The following is a 17,320-nucleotide window of genomic DNA, read 5'->3' as shown; positions in this document are numbered from 1 at the left end:
TTCATATCAGAAATGTATAAACGTTATCCGATTCATCTCGTCTTCCTCTTTATAGTGAAACCACCCACGTTAAAATCTGCACGGTGGTTACCGTGAAAAAGCATAAAATATGTTCCATAGGAAATACATTGGGACGGAGAGCTGGTATGCCCTCTTAAAACTCGATTATGCAAAGTAAAATGCTGTTTAGTGTTACACTAGACCACTAACACATAATGCCCTGCTTAGCAAAAAACTTATTAGCATAGAGTATGTCAAAGGCACCAGCAATGTCAAATTGCACATTAAGTTCTTTACTGTACACTTCTACACCGTAAAGCAAGCACAGTAGAACTTCTCTGCAGTGAACCTGCATATTGTGAAGGTACAGATATAGTGAAGTATACCCGCAGTCCGAATTGTTGATACCCCAGTTTTAAACTACTGATGGAGTGAAGATACTGATATAGTAATTTCTTTAGCAGTCATACCAACTTCACTATAGAGAGGTTCTACTGACACATGCATTGGTATTTCAGCACATACACAATTGAAAATTGAGGGTAAACGCATGAAATAACAAATAACAATGCAGTTGATCACATACCTTGAAATATCCTTTTGATGTCAGACTCTCTAAGAAGCATTTCCACCGCACATCCCTACAGTAGTCGATTGAAGCACCATTTCTGCCTTCCTTCGCAGCTGCCAAGATCTCCAGTCCACAAGCCTGCATTTACATATTTATCATTGTTGTGCAAGTTTCACTTTACGATGTACCATATTTTCCAGTGTATAATGCACACTTCAAGAAATCCTTGCTTTTTCTCATTTTCATAAGAAAAAGTCATTTTTCCTTGTCTTTTGTGTCCCAAAATTTTGCTTATTTTCATAAATTACATGTGTGTCAATCATCCGTGAATATAGTGTCCGTTTTTTGCTGATTATTGTGTTTTGTTCATAAAGGTGACTGGTGTTAACGACCAGAAATGTATGAAAAGTTCTCTTAACTCTGTTGTCGAGTGCTGCGAGATATGGCAAATGAACTTGAATGCAAAGAAATGTGTTCAAATGACCGTGACCATGAGACTATCACCGATTCTGTTTTCCTACAATATCAACAACGTTCAACTTGCAAGTTTCTGAGCATAAATATCTTTGAGTTAGTTTACGTCTAACCTAAATTGGTCTGTTCACATTGTTCACACTGTCGCGAAGACGTCCCACAAACTTTGGTTTCTGCTGAGAAAACTGTGTCATTACACCTCTGCAACTAAACTGACATCCTATATGTCACTAATATGTTCACTACAGGAATATGCTGACATTCTGTGGGACCCTCACGTTCAGGTGCAAACTGAAGTACTGGAAAGCGTTCAAAAGAAGGCACTCAGATACGTTTACAATGCGTATGGGAGTGATACTTCGATTTCATCGTTGTACAAAGGCCAGGCACCTAAATTTCCTGCATAGTATCGTATATAGCAGTGTTTCTCAATCGGGATTCCACGGAACCCAGGATTTCCGCGAGCCTTGTCCTGAGGTTCTGCAAACAGGATTCTGTTCAGCACCCTCGAGTGCAACTTGATCGCCTACCAAGGCTCACTCTCGTCTTGTTACCGGAGAGTTCTCAACGTTTCACTGTGGCATTGGAATTGACATCGAGCTCGCAGGACCAGGTTACCACGGTTGACGGTAATTGTAAACAGTGGAGCCAGAAGCTATGATCTTCATTGGTGGACTCATCCCGCAGTTCAACCCGGCTGTTTCTCCGCACCACGCTTTTGCTTTTCTCTTGTGTTTCGAAAGCATTGCAAGCCCTTGTTAAGCCATAGCTACTTTGGAGAAACTTCGGAGCAACTCTCCAGCCTATGTGAACTTGGGATTTACACACATCACTGGTAATCCACAATGCGTTATCTGTGGAGAAGTATTGCGAAACAGTCGAATGAATCCAGCAAACCTCAGAACTTCGATGCAACGAACTTCAGTATAACGAAATTCTCGATGTAACAAATTATTGCATTTTTCTCAACTCCATCTCCATAGAACACCATGTATTAGAGACTTCGAAATAACAAAGTCGGTTTGCAGCAATTTCAATTTAACAAAGCCACACTGAAGAATATGCACTGCGCCAGCATCCAGAAAACGCAGAGCAACAACAACAGCGTGCGGCAGTGCCATCTAGGAGAGGACCGGAGAGACTGTAGCTCGGTCTATGCAGGCTAAGGCGTAAAGGGGGCATGCGTGCAGAGTGCACGCGGGATCTCGTCGCCACCTCCGCCACGGCTGTGCTGCATGTACGTGTTCTTTCGCGATGAGCAAGCCCGGTAAACTGACAGAGCTTTCGCTGGAGGACAGGCAAAATATCTTGGACGCGATAGAGAAAGGTGAAACAAAGAAGGACGACGTTAAACGGATATGGCATACTTATGGTTCGGAACAAATTTTCAAAATTCAGGTAAAGCCCGATACCTACCCGAAACCCTTCAATTTGTCGTTCCCGGTAAACAGTCAGAAAAGTAAATCATAATATCAGCAAAGAGAGCTATCTGTAACAACCTACTTGTCCTCCTTTTATGGTCTCCTCGTGCAGGAGACATAATCGAGCTTTTCGTGGAGTTTGGGCAAGTGTTTGGATACTACAGTCATTCACTCCCCCAGTTCCGAGCGGAAATATAAAGATTCATGTTTCTCGTCCCAGTATCACAGCAGTGGCTTGTTTCAGATGCCTTTCATTTCACCCGAAAACTCCCCAGTTACATATCAAAGAGCGATCATAGCGCCCGAGTTCTCACCGAATTCTAATGTGTAAATACACTAGCACCTGATTTTTCCCTCCCGAATTTGAAGATAGACCAAAAGCCAGGGGTCATGATGTTAATTACTGCGTAACACTGGCTTGCACAACAAATAAAAACAACGATAAACAAGAAAAGGGACGTTTCGACGCCTATGCGGGCGTCCTCATCAGCTCTAAAAACGTGAAGGAAAACTGTTCATGATAAGGGGAAACCTTTTAAAGCCGTGTAGCAGTCCGGTAGAGGCCCCCTGTGATGATTACAGGCATTGTTGTCACTATGAATGTGCCGTGACTCAAGGAATTTCCTGACTCCCCATCTGTACTCACGGGTCAAGGTCTTCACATTATCAAAATCGAAGGAATGACCCGTTTTTTGTACATGCTTGACAAGTTAGGTGCGACGATTCTCTGCAGGTGGGTTCTTGATCTGGGCTTTGTGCTCCTTCATCCTGGTGGCTTCCTTTCTTCCTGTTTCCCCTATGTAGCATGCGTCATGCATTTTTAAAGCTGATGAGGACGCCCGCATAGGCATCGAAACGTCTTTTTTCTTGTTTGTCGTTGTTTTTACTTGTTGTGCAAGCCAGTGTTACACAGTAATAAACCTCCCGAATTTGAAAAATCATAAAACTCGAAAACGAAGAACCCTATGCATATTCCAGAGTTCGCTCTCAATGATCTTGAAGGCGAAGGACTGTATTCGTGCTGTGTTGAAAGAAAGAACAAATCCATTGTGAAAGAAGTCATCTGAAGCCCTCCAGAAGATGAGGAGGAAGAGTAGGATCCATTAGACTTTCGCTGACCACTTTCACCCCTTATCAAGAAGAAGCTAAAGTCACTAACGCCGTGGAAGACGCGTGCACAGTTCCAAGCACCTGCGACGTGCTCGTGACATCGACGCTAGTTAAAATAAAGCACAAACGAATGTCACGGACTACTTCAACACAAAATAAACATGGTACAAGTGATGATGAAGAAGGAAGTCACTCAAAAGGTTAGGATCAGGATTGTCTCCCATACTGCTTTCTTGCTTCTGCACAGAATTCCCTAATTAAACAGTTAATTGACGAATTTTCGGTGAATAGTCACCTTGTAGTTTCATACTCTCTTTGAGAGAATGTCTGCTGGGCCGTATAACTGAAGTGCAAAATTACATTATGACATAAATATGCTGCTCTTATAGATATTTTTGTAAAAAAAATCTGCAAAGGATAAAAAAACACCCCGTATACATACAATGTCCTTAAGCAAACTGGAACAGCACCCAAACAAAAGCAAAAGCAGTTACCAGTTTGAGTCCTAAGTCATGGGAAACAAATTGTGGTGCATTATTTGGAGGAAGGTTCCACCCTGTTCTGCGATCAGGAACGTAGCGATGCTGTCGAAGTTGAGCATAGAGACAGCGCGTGAAGCACACGTTGCACATGACACGTGTCTCTGGTGGAAAATACCTGCAAATATGGAATGAATATGGAATAATGCAGTATACAGTAAGTACGACATGAACCAAGTTTCCTTCATTACATTACACGAAGCCCTCACAGTATTTGTGCTTGTACATGTGCTTCTTGTCGGCTGCACAATAGGGAATTTCCCTGTTTAACTTACACAATCTTCCATATGTATTGATTGCCTGAGCAACATCGAAGGCAGTTCCAGTGCACAGTCCACATTATAGAGGCACTTTAAGCTAATGTCCCCGATTACTTGTTCGCGGCTATGTATTCCTCTTCTGTGTCCCTGCATAGTGATGTTCAGGAACGTTCACTGAACCTTATACAACTATACTGAATGCCATCTGCAACTGGTGAAACTAACGGGCAGAAACTATTCTTTGAGCTGGTATGTATTTGCACAGTGTACGTAGTGAACACGAAGAGCCAGCATGAGCTCCTATAAGTGCTGTTTCAAACATTTCCGACTCCTTCCAATCATCCTTCTTTATTGCATTGCTCAATCAAACAGAATGCTCATCCTGCAAAAGGTGGAAGTTTGTGCAAGCTGGTGACACATATCTGACCTAGCAACTAGTGCAGCAGAAGACATGCGCTAACGGGACAGATATTTTTGCTTATGCGTGAAAGCGCTTGTGCTGTTAGCATGTGTCCCCTGCTGCACTAATTGCTAGTTAAATATGTTCATCCTTTACCAAGTAAAGCATGCATGCAAAGCAGTTCAGTTTACTGCAATGGCAATATTCGTCACTTTTTCAGCATTAGCAACAGTGTCAACAATATCCTCGGATGCCTCAACAATGCATACAAAAGCATCAACAGAGTCTTCAGCTAGCCTTCAGTCAGAGTCTAAGCAAAACGACAAGCTGGCACATACTGAACCATAACACAGCAGTAGCTTGAGCCATGTAAACTGTAAAAAGCAGGTGTGAGCATGATGTAATACCTCTGTCAGACGGACTAATTTAGTGTCACTTTCAGCGAGTGACACCTGCACTTAGGTTCATTCTTGTGCTGTCACACGACAGCTTTTAGTGAAACTCGGCAGAAAGTGCGCTAACGATTTAGTGAGTTCCCCAAACTCACTTCCCTTCCCTTCGGCGGACAAAGTGTGTAACCTCGACGGCAGGCTTTGTGGCACAGGTAAAAATATTGAGAAAAAGCGAGGGGTCCCGACACCACAATATTTTTAGACAAATATTTTCAACAGCGTGTTTATTTTATTTAAGTACAGTGTGCGATGGTGCCAAAAAACATGTAATTACTCTCATTAACAGCCTGTGACAACTTCTCGGTCTCGGGGATCCGGCGGCGTCAATTTTTGTTGTGGCACGTGTTTGAGGCCAATTTGTTTAACGTTGGAAGATTTGTGGAAGGTGTTTCTAAATCAGACAAAAACATTCTGAGGAAGGTATTGTGGCGCACGCCTAAAAATTTTGCCGCCATTTATTCTTATCTATCGTGACACTAAGTAACACTTACTTAAGCTGTGTAGCAAGCACGTAGTGAAAGTGACATTCGCTGGTTGGAGTGCACTACACGAAAATGACACTAAATCATCCCATGTGAAAGGGGTATTAATGCAGTCGGAAAGTTCTCCCATACCACAGCAGTTACTGCCAATGTGACTGCACTGATCACTAGATACCTCAATGAGGCTCTCAAGCCTTCTCGTAATTTGTTCCCAGCCACATATATTTTGTAGACACATATATTTTGAAGCCTCTTTCACCATTTTTACATGTAGTTTTGAAAAAAATGAATTGCTGCTCAATTATTCGGACTAACTTTATGGCTCTTAGATGAACAAAAAAATCGTCCAGTGACTTAAACGTGCTTATCAGGGAGTTTTTTTTTACCCGTTTATCAAACATGCACTCTAAGGAATCTCACCTCATGGCACGAAGGACCTTTGCCTCAGAGGGATCTCGGGACACAAAGGCGTTGACTGCAGGTCCTATCAGCTGTGGATCATGTTGTAAGATGGCAGCTGCTGTGGCTGGCAAGAAACATTGAGTATTGTGCTGCAGTGCATGGTGTCGTTCTGGGTAGCCTTCCAACCGACTAAATATTGCACACTGCACTGCTGGTGAGGCTCTCGTATTGTGAGACGCTTTCCTCAGTGTTGAAAGGGATGCTAGTAAAGTTGGCATCTGTTCTTGTGGAATTTGGTCAGTAGATAATATATGCACAACACCTCTGTAGAGGAACACCTGCAAAAAATTAATGTAGAATCCATTATTACGTAAATTGCCCAGTCAGACACTTTTCTTTAAGACACAGGGGAGTGCTACGTATGACATCTAGGAAGGTACAAGTTTTCAACAGCACTCAATAGCACAACTGCTTTCACACTTTCCCAGAAAACAACTTAAAGAGACGGCCTCGTACAGCCGGGGTGATTCTGAAACTTAGTCAAAATTACCTTCACGAGTACTTTAAGCATACAACTGTCAAAGTTTCATTCAGAATAAGCAAGTCGTTTTTGAGGAATTTGAAGAAAAGTGCCGTAATAGCAGACGACAAAACCTGCGCTTCGCTCTCATGCAACATCACGCATGACGTTGGCCTGCGGATATGTCGTCCTTGTCATGACAGTTGCAACCTGCAGAAGGACCTTAGGCTGAGTCATCACCTTTACTCTTGAAATGGCAATGCTCAGATGGATACATACCTGCCAACTTGGGAACGTCCAAATTAGGGAGATTTCAAAAGCGGGGGGGGGGGGGGGGGGGGGGGGGGGGGGGGTAGGAGAAAGACGATGTTGGGTGGCTTTTATTTGCATATGTAACAGGAGCACACTTCACCCCAGCAGGCTCGTCGTTTTGCAGCAACAGACATTGCCCTCTCCAAGAAACTATCTGGGTGTCAAGCTGTGACAAGGCTATGACACTTTCTCAAAAGAACGTGAGGACAAAAAACTGTGTCTCTGTTCTGTTTGCGAGGTACGCAAGGTCGAAACAGCTAGTGCAAAGGCACCTTTGTCGCCCGAAAACATGGAGGAAATGCCTGGAAACTAGAAGTGCTAGAACTAGAACCATGACCAGAACCCCGTAACACAGAGGCTCCGGGAAGCGGCAGCGATGCCGATGGCAATTGGGCTGGTATCGGATTGACGTTTTCGTCTGTGTGCCCAGAGAAAAAGCAGGCGTTTGAGATATAGAGAGGGAAACTGCATTTTCCGGGAGATTTGCTTCTCGGCCGTACAATCGTACAAACCGGTCCGAATACGGGAGTCTCCCGGGTGAATCGGGAGAGTTGGCGGGTATGTGGATATCTCCCCGAGCGGAGAATGTAGTCTGTGCATTAAGTGTGGGGTTACCGAAAATGTTGTGTATAATCGGATACGTGGAAGCTAAGCCATGTGTTTTTTTTCCACAGCTACTTAATGCGGTTTTTAAATACACACCCACACCTTCTCCATGTACGTCATCATGCGACACTTCATTTCGAAACATGATAAGTGTGCAATGGGGAATGTAATTAAAGTGTGCATAATATACTTTTGGTCGGAGCTGTAAAGCGACCATGCACGCCGATGACGAACGACTTCAGATTTGTGCTTGTGGGTGGTGTTGTCCTGAGACTGGGTGGTGTTGTCCTGAGACTTTTAACTTGTCTCTGAAGATTGACATAGTTGTTTTAAACCAGCATGTGGGCTACTTCTTAGAATGCGCGTTTTTTGCTTGAGAACTGGAAGAAAATGCACAAGAGTTGCCGCGGTCTCCAGTCACTTCTGAAAGTCGTCTGCTCACACTGGTGCACTAGCGTGCGAAAAAGCAGACGATTTCTGCATCCTATCAGACTTCCCCGCAGGGCGACGTAGCCTTTCTTATTGTTGCCAACAGAGATCGCAGTATGCTCTGCAGTCTTTATCAATTTAATTCAGTTATTCAATAACCATAACACGCTTTGTCGAGTAAATTTGCAGTTGTTGAAAATGGAATCATTTTCAACAAAGGGCAATCAAATGGTGCACTCGATGAGAGGGAAAGGGGGTACGAGACTGTCCCTTTAAAATTGGCTCTTAACCAGCACAACTTTCTGTCCTTCATTGCTCAAATCAGTAGCCATTGAACCTTCATTGTAAATAATGCCCATAATGGGCCAGTAAGTAAGTAACGTGCCAGCATTTAGTGCACTGTCTGCCATAGTGTAATGTGGCAAGAAAGTCCAAATGAGGAACTGATGACTAAGGTGGTATAAATAAATGCTCAGCAGCAACAGCCATGTTACATCTAGGAAATTTTATTCTTCCTTAAAAAAAATTAGGGTAGGCTGTGTCGGGACACGGCTGCAAGAATTTTACGTGAATACAGGGACTTAATGAAGAGAGTTCAAATAAAGTTGGTGGGTGAACGTTACAGCTACAGTGGTTGTCTTGGTTGGGTGAAAACGGTATCATGGGCGGCAGGGTGCAGAGCCGTCATACCACTCTGTTCAACACCAGACGATGGTTCGAGAAGATGTAATTCAGCCATTCGACGGTGGTGCAAAACTCATATCTAGAGAAGCATTGTCCACAGTCGTACCCATCGTCACCCATGTCGAGCAATCGTTGTTAAACGTATTCTTCATAAAACCGATGAAGTGCATGTTCTGTGTCATGTCAGCATTAAAGTTGCCACGTAGGACTATCAGTATGTCGGCGTTCATTAGGAGAAACTGATGAGGGCAGTTGTTGGGCGATGTAAGGCGGCGCTAATGATTGAAACTACGAACCAAAGGGCAGAGTTGATACATAATTATTTCTACCAGACATACGTCACCGAACCATAGGTGCACTGCCTGCGGTTGTCGATGTCGATAGTGATTGGGCGAGAAATGGTTCGGCTGGGTATCTGCTTGCACTACCGGCAATGTGTCCGGTCTTGCAGTAGTAGTTAGAACGAGACACATATTCATAGACTGATGCAGCACTTGAGGTCGTGCATTCATGTCTCGTTGAGCACAAGGTACTGCTGCAACACAGTGTCCGTTGCGATGTACTGAGCGTGCAGCGAGCCCCTGTATGGTGCAGCTGAATATGCTCAATGCAGTAACTGCAGAGCTTGTGAGCTGATGCTGACGAGCCGGTGTTGCTTGAGACTGTGGAACTCGGCTCTGATGTCGTTCATATGAGATGCGTTGCTGCCGCGATGTCCATGATGGAACCAGAAGTCACTCTTGTCATTTATTTATTTATTTACCCTCAGGGCTTAGAGCAAGAGTTGAGGGGCATAGGTTACAGTGTAAAGTAGCTATGTATGACATAAATATTCTTTAAGAGTGCAGTTGTAAGTGAAAAACTATGCAAGCCTACAAACAACATGTGTAAGTGATTTGGTATTATCAGCATGTTAATATACTGTATATAGATGTAACAAAAGTATGACCATGACATGAATTAACAACAATGTGAATGATTATTGCGAGTGAAGGTGATCATATAAGGCCTTTTTGCAGTTAGAGCTCTCTGAAATCAAGGTTACAGAACCGGGAGGCCATTCCATTCTTGGGAAGTCTTAGGCAAGAAGGAGTCAAAACATGATTTGGATGATTTAATTGCCCTTGGACAGGTGTTGACAAAGCCTTAGCACTGCAAAATACGTCATTCTCTGGAGCAACAGTTTTCGTTATCCGCGTTGTGCCAACAATATCGATTTCGTAACACTTTTATGGCATGAATTAAGTAGTATCACCTATCTATGGCTGGTGTGCAGTCCACAATGTCGATGTGGAGTGGAATGGACCGTTGATAATGCATCAGTTTCAGTTCTGTTACGTTGTTGTGTTCACATGGATCCGTTCATATAGGGTGCAATGAGAAAACTAAGCTGGCACAATGCTTACTACACGGGAGATGCTGATTGTGCTGTGGAGCTAAATTCAGTGACTCCACACATGAAGGAGGCCGGAAAACAAGTGACAATTTGAATGTTCGAGCTTTGCGTATGAGAAGCATGAGCATGAGGATGATAGTCGTCACTACTGGTCTTGATGGGATGGGCCACTGCAGTGGTAGGAAAGCTGTTTAAATAATCTAAGCTCTTTGTTCTGTCTAGGTTCCTGTTGTGCCCCACCTTCATATAAATGCTTTCTAACGGTGCGACACATTGAGTGCTGGTTGAAAGTTCGCTCAGCCCGAATGAGTATACAACAACTTTATTGTGAAATGATGAATGGGCACTTTCATCGCCAGGGGCGATACTCTACCCCATTGCTGGCGGCAACGTGGGGAATGAAATAATCAGCCTCTTCCCAATAAGGTTGCTTTATGCAACATTGTTCTTCCAAGGCTTTTATGCACCCAGCTGCCCACACTTTCAATACTACATACAGTGTGTTCTTCACTAATGCAAGCATCCACAAGTAACAATTAAGTAACTTTCAAAACGTAGAGAGATTTATTTTGCGCACAAAGTTCCTATTTTGCTGGTTCACTGGGGTAGCTTCTGGCATTATGGATAGGAGAAACGATTGTGCAGAAACGATCTGCGCAGATCAGCTACATCTAGATCATGCAACCAATGAACCACACGTGTGCAGACGCTACTTGATTTTTTGAAGGCACATCAACAAGATTTCGTTTCATTTCCTTTTTCTTTGAAAGGTGTGTGGAGCAATTTTTTTAATAATTGGGTGTTTACGTCGCGAGACAACTGAGATCATGAGCGACGCCACAGCGGTCGGTCTGTGGGTTGCTTTTGCCCACCTGAGGGTTCTTTAACGTGCGATGAAAGCTCATCACACGGCACCCCGTATTTAACGTCCCTCGCGGAAGACGGCGTGTCTAAGCAACTTGTACCCTGCCACCAAGTTGCTGGCGTCCTCGGCCGGGTTCGAACCCGCGATCTCGGGATCAGAAGGCGAACACGCTACCGACTGAGCCACCGAGGCCGGTGTGTGTGGAGCAATTTGGAAAGATAGTAGTACAGCTTGACACAGCTTGTCATGGAGCACTGGCTAACACATTGCCTTTCTGGACCGCTGTCCACTGTCCTTTACATAAAACGTTGGATTGGGCCTGTTTGTACATCAGAAAAATTATACGTGCTAAAACCAGATGAAGAGACGAGATATGTTTTCCGTGTGTGTTATCGTCTCTTCGTCTGGATTTAGAACTTTTAATTTCACTGTCTTTCTAAGGGACTACAGGTATGAACCCTGCCAATGCCGCCAGCAACTTAGTGGCAGGGCACAAGTTGCTTTGACACGATGTCTTCCACAAGGGACGGTAAATTCTGCGTGCCGTGTGTGGAGATTTTTGCGCACGTTAAAGAACCCCCAAGTTAGCAAAATGAATACAGAGACCGACCTCTGTGGCATCGCTCATGATCATAGCTGTTTTGCGACGTAAAGCCACAAATTATTATTATTATTTCCCGAGGCATTGCCCACCTCCGCGCCTTCAACTGCCCAATGTCTTAGTATGCACTGAAAATAACGACCCTAGCCCTTGCACTGCTTGTACCCGCTACGACAAGCTGAGGCAGGGTACTTCTTAGCCAATATTATGCTCCCCATTTTTTGCACATCACATGCAACAGCCACAAAACATGCCAAAACGCTGCGCACATATTCACGGTGACAAGAAGAAGCCCCCAAAATGGGTGCTGAGCATAGTGGCCCCCCTCTGAAACACGAGCGGCGGTGCAGGCGGTGTGCAAACTATGCTGTGCATTCGGGCATCTCTCTCTTCTTACATCGTGGTGTGGAGTGCTTTTAGAGCATGACATTGGAAAGCTTGCCCATTTTACCGAGCACTTCAATAATTATGACAACTCGAGTGTCAAGCTGATTCAAAGACACTGTCAGTGTGGTTCTGGACTAGTATTGCAATGCTGAGATATGACCATTGTTCAATTCTTTCCCACTTAAAGGGGCCGTAAACAGGCCACCAAACATTTCTGAAGTAATGATACCCCATGAAAGAACGCAGATCATAATACCCAAATATACATTTTGTTCGGCTCGTGCCAGCTCATTGACCCATATAACTGCTTTCAAAGATGAGTAACCAGCGACCCTCTCCACCATGCATACATGTCACATGGCTACGTAGCGTTTTGTCGTCCAATCGGGGGGCCGAGCTGCGCACATGACGTTTCAAATTACCAGCCAATAAACATACTTCGTTATCAGCTGTGAGTCGGAGCGCTCAGTTTGTTTGTGTGAAACGACGTTTTGCTCTCCGTGGTTCCGAAATTCAACGTCATGACATCTTCAACATCTCCGGCTGGCGCAAACGTCAACAGTTGAGCTGCTATCACATGACGCGATTCGAACCCGGGTTCCTCCCAGTTACGACGTGACATGGCCAGCACGCTATCCACTGTACCACGCGAGCTGGTGACGCGATGCCGCGTGGCTCAAACCAAAGTACGGCAGGCCAGTTGTCGGAACCATTCGAAGATGATGAAGATGTCCCATTGCGCATCTACCTAAAATTCCGGAACTGTAGTCCCGGATATTCATTCGCGCTCGTGGTGTGCTGCGTGCTACTGCCCAGAAAACGTAGTGCGCATATGATACCTAAGTTAAACGCATTTCTTTTTCACTTAGAGGGTGAAACTGTTTAGATTTTGAACAGAAGAGGATTCACGTTCATCTCGTCTAATTCCGCATTTGAAATAAAATCATACGTGGAACATTCAATCGTAATTGGTGAGGAAAGTGCTACGTCAAAATGACGTAAAGTTAGAGCGTGGGGCGGAGCTAAAATGCGAAAGAGTGCAGTGAATATTTCATCCGTATGCAAGCGTCTTTTGTTATTTGAGCGTTAGTAATTTCAAGGAGTTTTCACTGCCTAAGTTTCAATAATATAACACAAAGAAATGTGCACCTTTTGTACCTGTTTACGGCCCCTTTAATAGCACCCGTGGCTTCCCCTAGTGAGCAACTGGCATTCCTTCCAGATCTATGATTGCAACAGTTGAACCAACTCTCACTCTCCGGATGTCATGAAACATCTCTTGCCAACATGTTGCATTAGTTCATCAGATCATTCACAGCTCATTTGCAATACCCCTTGTGACAAGTGACAGTGTGTGTACTCAGGTGTACAAAGATCATAAAATGGATAGTTATACACACTCTATTCTGACTGGAGTCTGGGTTGAGCCACTTGGGAATTTGGTCTGCAGCCTCAATAAGCAGAAAGTCACCATCTGAATCTTGAACCCTGCAAGACAAGGATACATTTCGGTAGGAGTGGGAATTGGTCTGCTTGTCAAAAGCATGATTTACTAGACTATACAGGCTATGTTATAACTTGCGACTCCTGTCCCAATCATCATCATCAAAATAAAGTTGTTGTTGTCGCACTTCCTATGCGGAGAGTTCTGCTCACATAAGCCATTAGGGGCGGAACACATCACCCACAGAATCTCCATCCCAATTGGACAGTTAGAACTTAAATTTTGAAGGAGCAAGAGCAGGCACAGGGCCGTGGCTGAGTTCAGCATGCAGTAGACAGTACAGCTCCTCTCAAAGTGCATACAATGGTGATGATTATCAATTTGTAACTTTTACAAGAACATGTATCCAGTGGGATGCACAGTGCTTGTTACACAAATCCTGACACAAGCATGAATACAAGAACTATAGCAATTGAAGAAGTAATAAATAGGGTGACGAACTGTGTGGCCACTAACTACAAAATTGCTGTGCTGTGGAGGCGTGGGAGTAACATAATTGCTATGTTATAGTAAGACCTGGTTAAAGGCTCTCACTTATTTGATTTGACTGTCTCTCGTAGCGTGACCTTTAACGTGGTCCAAATCTACCAAGCTTTAGTTTCTGAAATGTAGACGTCCTACTAGACAGGACAGAGTCCATACCATGGATACCAAGTTCACAGATCGCAATCCGAATACACCCATTCCAAACTTTCAATGTTTACTCCCTATAGTGTACAAGTTCCCTGGAACATGATGTGTGAAGCGTTATTGTTTACAAAGCACACAGACACACATACACAAAAAAAATCTATCTTTGCTCCCAGATTTACGAGGAAAAATGGTGATTGCCAGGCTGTGGTAATCATACAATATGGCCTCCATTTCAGGCACAGGGGACTCAAGTCCCTCTCGATACGCCCCTTGACTCTAGGCAGTGCACACATCTCATGTTCATCTGAAATGCGAGAACCACTCTTTTTCTATTTTCCACCTGACATTGTCCAATTTCACCGATTTTACAGCTCTGCATTTTTTGCTTGCATGATTTTACAGCAGCTGAAATGAATTACTGTTTATGTACCCCAATTTAAAGAAACACGCACATACACGCACGCACCTGCAACCACCCAAAACGAGACACACTATGAAGAACTATAAGCCAGGTAAAATCAGCGCTCAGTAGCATCTTCAACAGGTATATACTGATAAAAGTTCTAAAAGTGAGCTTAAATGATGTTACTTACTGAACAATAAGATCATCGTCTTCTTTCGTCAACTGTAGCAGAAGGAATACAATGAACCATTCATCTTCGATGTTCTCACCATAGTAGGTAATGCCTTCCATATGAGGGGGTACATCGTCTGCAAAATTTGTAAAAAAAATATATAAATGCCATGTAGGACAAATAATCATTTCCAGTGATGCCCCGAGAAAGCAAGTGTAAAATGTTCTCCATTTAACATGACGAGAATGCTGACAAGAGACACGGACATAGACAAGAGACAACAGACACGTTGTTGTCTCTTGTCAGCGTCTTCATCATGTTAAAAGGGCTGGGACACCTTCATGCATGTTGTTCATTACATCATGGACACCTTGTACTGCATGCCAGAATACAGAGGGAAAAAAGAATTATTCTTCTGCGTCTCATACTTAGCGAGATACAAGCCGGCGGACACACTCTCGAGCGAAGCGCAGACGTCACAGAGCTCAGAGTTGCGCCCACTCCCATTGGCAGCCGTAAGCACGTGACTTCTCGTGCGCTCCCTCATTGGCGGTGAGGGCTGTGATGTCAGAGCCGCACGAGTTTCGGCATTCGCGGTGCTCATTTTCCCCGTTTCCAAACTTTCAATGCAGGTTCACATCAGTGCGAAGAACAGTCCTTTACGTGTATCTGTGATAACCTGGGATGACATGTCTCAATCCTTTTAAGTGTTAACCAACATGGACTCCATCTTCTCGCACGCATGTCCTCCACAGTTTAGGCCATGAAACTTGATACACTCAGACATCACCGTGGCATAGCAACACAACAGGGTCCTGATTGCATAAAAAAACAACTAAGGTGAGTCTTCTTTATGAACTATACATATCTTAATCTGTGTATCTGTTGTACCGCACAAAACTTGTCCCCCATGTCATTAGCAGGGCGTGTTTCCCTCAGGTCCCACTAGCAGTAAAAGAAAATTCCTGTTCCCTTTGATACTGCTGTGATTCGCAGATAGAAAGAAATCAGCTGAACCTCCAGAGAATCTCACAAAAATACTCGTGTGGAGAGAGCTGGTCGCCTTCTATAGTACTGCCTATAGGAATATATGTAACTCACAGATTGGACTAGTCCTAGTTCCTTCACAAGGCGGCCAGGCCTCTTACTAACGAAATTAAAACATGACATGAGACTCTGGGTTGAGTTTGACCCTCCCACAATACGCAAACACTGAAGGGGTTGCTGGAACAACTGTGAAGATTAGCTTTGGGCACCTTGCACATTAATTGTCCATCTCGATCCAGGCATCCTGTTCACTCGACATTGTTTGCAGCTCGCACTGTAAAGCAGGACAACCAACCTTCCCACTCATTACTGGAACTTCATTCTTCATTGTTCATGTGGTGCTATCTGATACCACAGGTTGCATTCAATGGTCCTTTCAGGGAGCAGTGAATGGTGCCCCAGAAATCTTTTTGTTCTTAGCCGAGGCAGGTTGCATAACAAACACGCATTCTTGCACAAGAACAATGACCTAGATGACCTGTAGCATGTGCAAGACGTCAGACTCGACTCCTTCAGAGAGTGTGCAAGACGTCATTTCGTGACACATGGGACTCATCGTAGTGGCAAACACTGGTGCTCGCTACGTGAACATTACATCACTGCAGCAGATGCCACAGTCATGCACATGCCTATTTCTTAGGGCGTTTTCTAAATTACGTTGTGAAGGGATAAGACACCGTTATGCGGATTTTTTTTTTTGCAGACTCCCGATAGGCTCCTTAACGAATGAAGCATGGTTTTGAGAAATGCTAAGTGTTATGTCCTTGTTCTTTTAAGCTTATAAGTCCGGGACGGCATTCTTTTGGTTAGCATCACCATTCTGCAAGTCCGTTTCGCCTCACACTTTCTGTGACGTCGGGTTAGACCAAGTTAGGTTATGCAACCTTACGGATGAATACATTCGAAACGTAACCAAGCTCCCAAGATTCAATGAACTGTCTTTCAGTCCACTGTACCAGTGTTTCTCAACCTGAGCCCAGTGGTTCTGTGAGCCTTGTCCTGAGGTTCCGCAAACAGGATACTGTTCAGTACTAGCAAGTGTAACTTGACCGCTTACCAAGGATCGCTCTCGGACAGCCTCATTATTGGACAGCGCACAACGTTTAACCATTGGCATATTGGAACTGACGTCAAGATTGCTGGACCAGGTTAGACAAAAAACAAAAAATTATTATAATGATTATGGTTGGGGAGTTTCATCACCAGGGACGATACTTTACTCCATTGCTGGCGGTAATCTGGTGAAATAGAATAATGAGTCACCTCACAGTGAGGACCGAAGTCCTAAGGTGTCTAAACATTTCAGAAGTGCTTGTAGGGCGGAGTGTTTGGCTATAGACCAAGCAATTTTTACGAAGAGAGAGGAAGAGACTCCAGTTGATGTAGACAAACTGAAAGTGTGGTTCTTAAAGGTTGGTAGTGTGGGCAATGGAGAAGGATGTGCTCTAGATATTCCAGATCACCGCACTCACAGTCTCTCGGAGAGTCAACTTGTCGCAAGCAAAATGACACCACTGAGCTGAAAAAACCACACTAAGTCGCATCCCATGGATTAATGGAGCGTCTTGACAAGAGGTGTTTTGTGGCATCTGGAAAGCGAGCAGTGAAGCAACTCTTGCAAGCATAGATGGGGCAAGAAGGTCAATCGTC

General features: G+C 44.1%; 1 protein-coding gene across 1 annotated transcript in view; it reads right to left on the bottom strand.

Moving 5' to 3' along the window:
* Window positions 1-17,320, bottom strand: part of LOC135391528 (protein ecdysoneless homolog) — a 43,888-nt gene that overhangs the window by 22,582 nt on the left and 3,986 nt on the right. The window contains exons 2-6 of the mRNA XM_064621804.1: window positions 14,642-14,759; window positions 13,312-13,399; window positions 6,130-6,449; window positions 4,071-4,233; window positions 587-709 (exon numbers count right to left, since the gene is read on the bottom strand). Of these exons, the coding sequence (XP_064477874.1) occupies window positions 587-709; window positions 4,071-4,233; window positions 6,130-6,449; window positions 13,312-13,399; window positions 14,642-14,759 (812 nt within the window). The remainder of the gene's footprint in view (window positions 1-586; window positions 710-4,070; window positions 4,234-6,129; window positions 6,450-13,311; window positions 13,400-14,641; window positions 14,760-17,320) is intronic.

The sequence above is a fragment of the Ornithodoros turicata genome, chromosome 4 (assembly GCF_037126465.1).
Source record: "Ornithodoros turicata isolate Travis chromosome 4, ASM3712646v1, whole genome shotgun sequence".
NCBI lineage: Eukaryota > Metazoa > Arthropoda > Arachnida > Ixodida > Argasidae > Ornithodoros > Ornithodoros turicata.
Note: the sequence above shows the minus strand (reverse complement) of the source record. Positions and strands in the feature narration are given on the sequence as shown.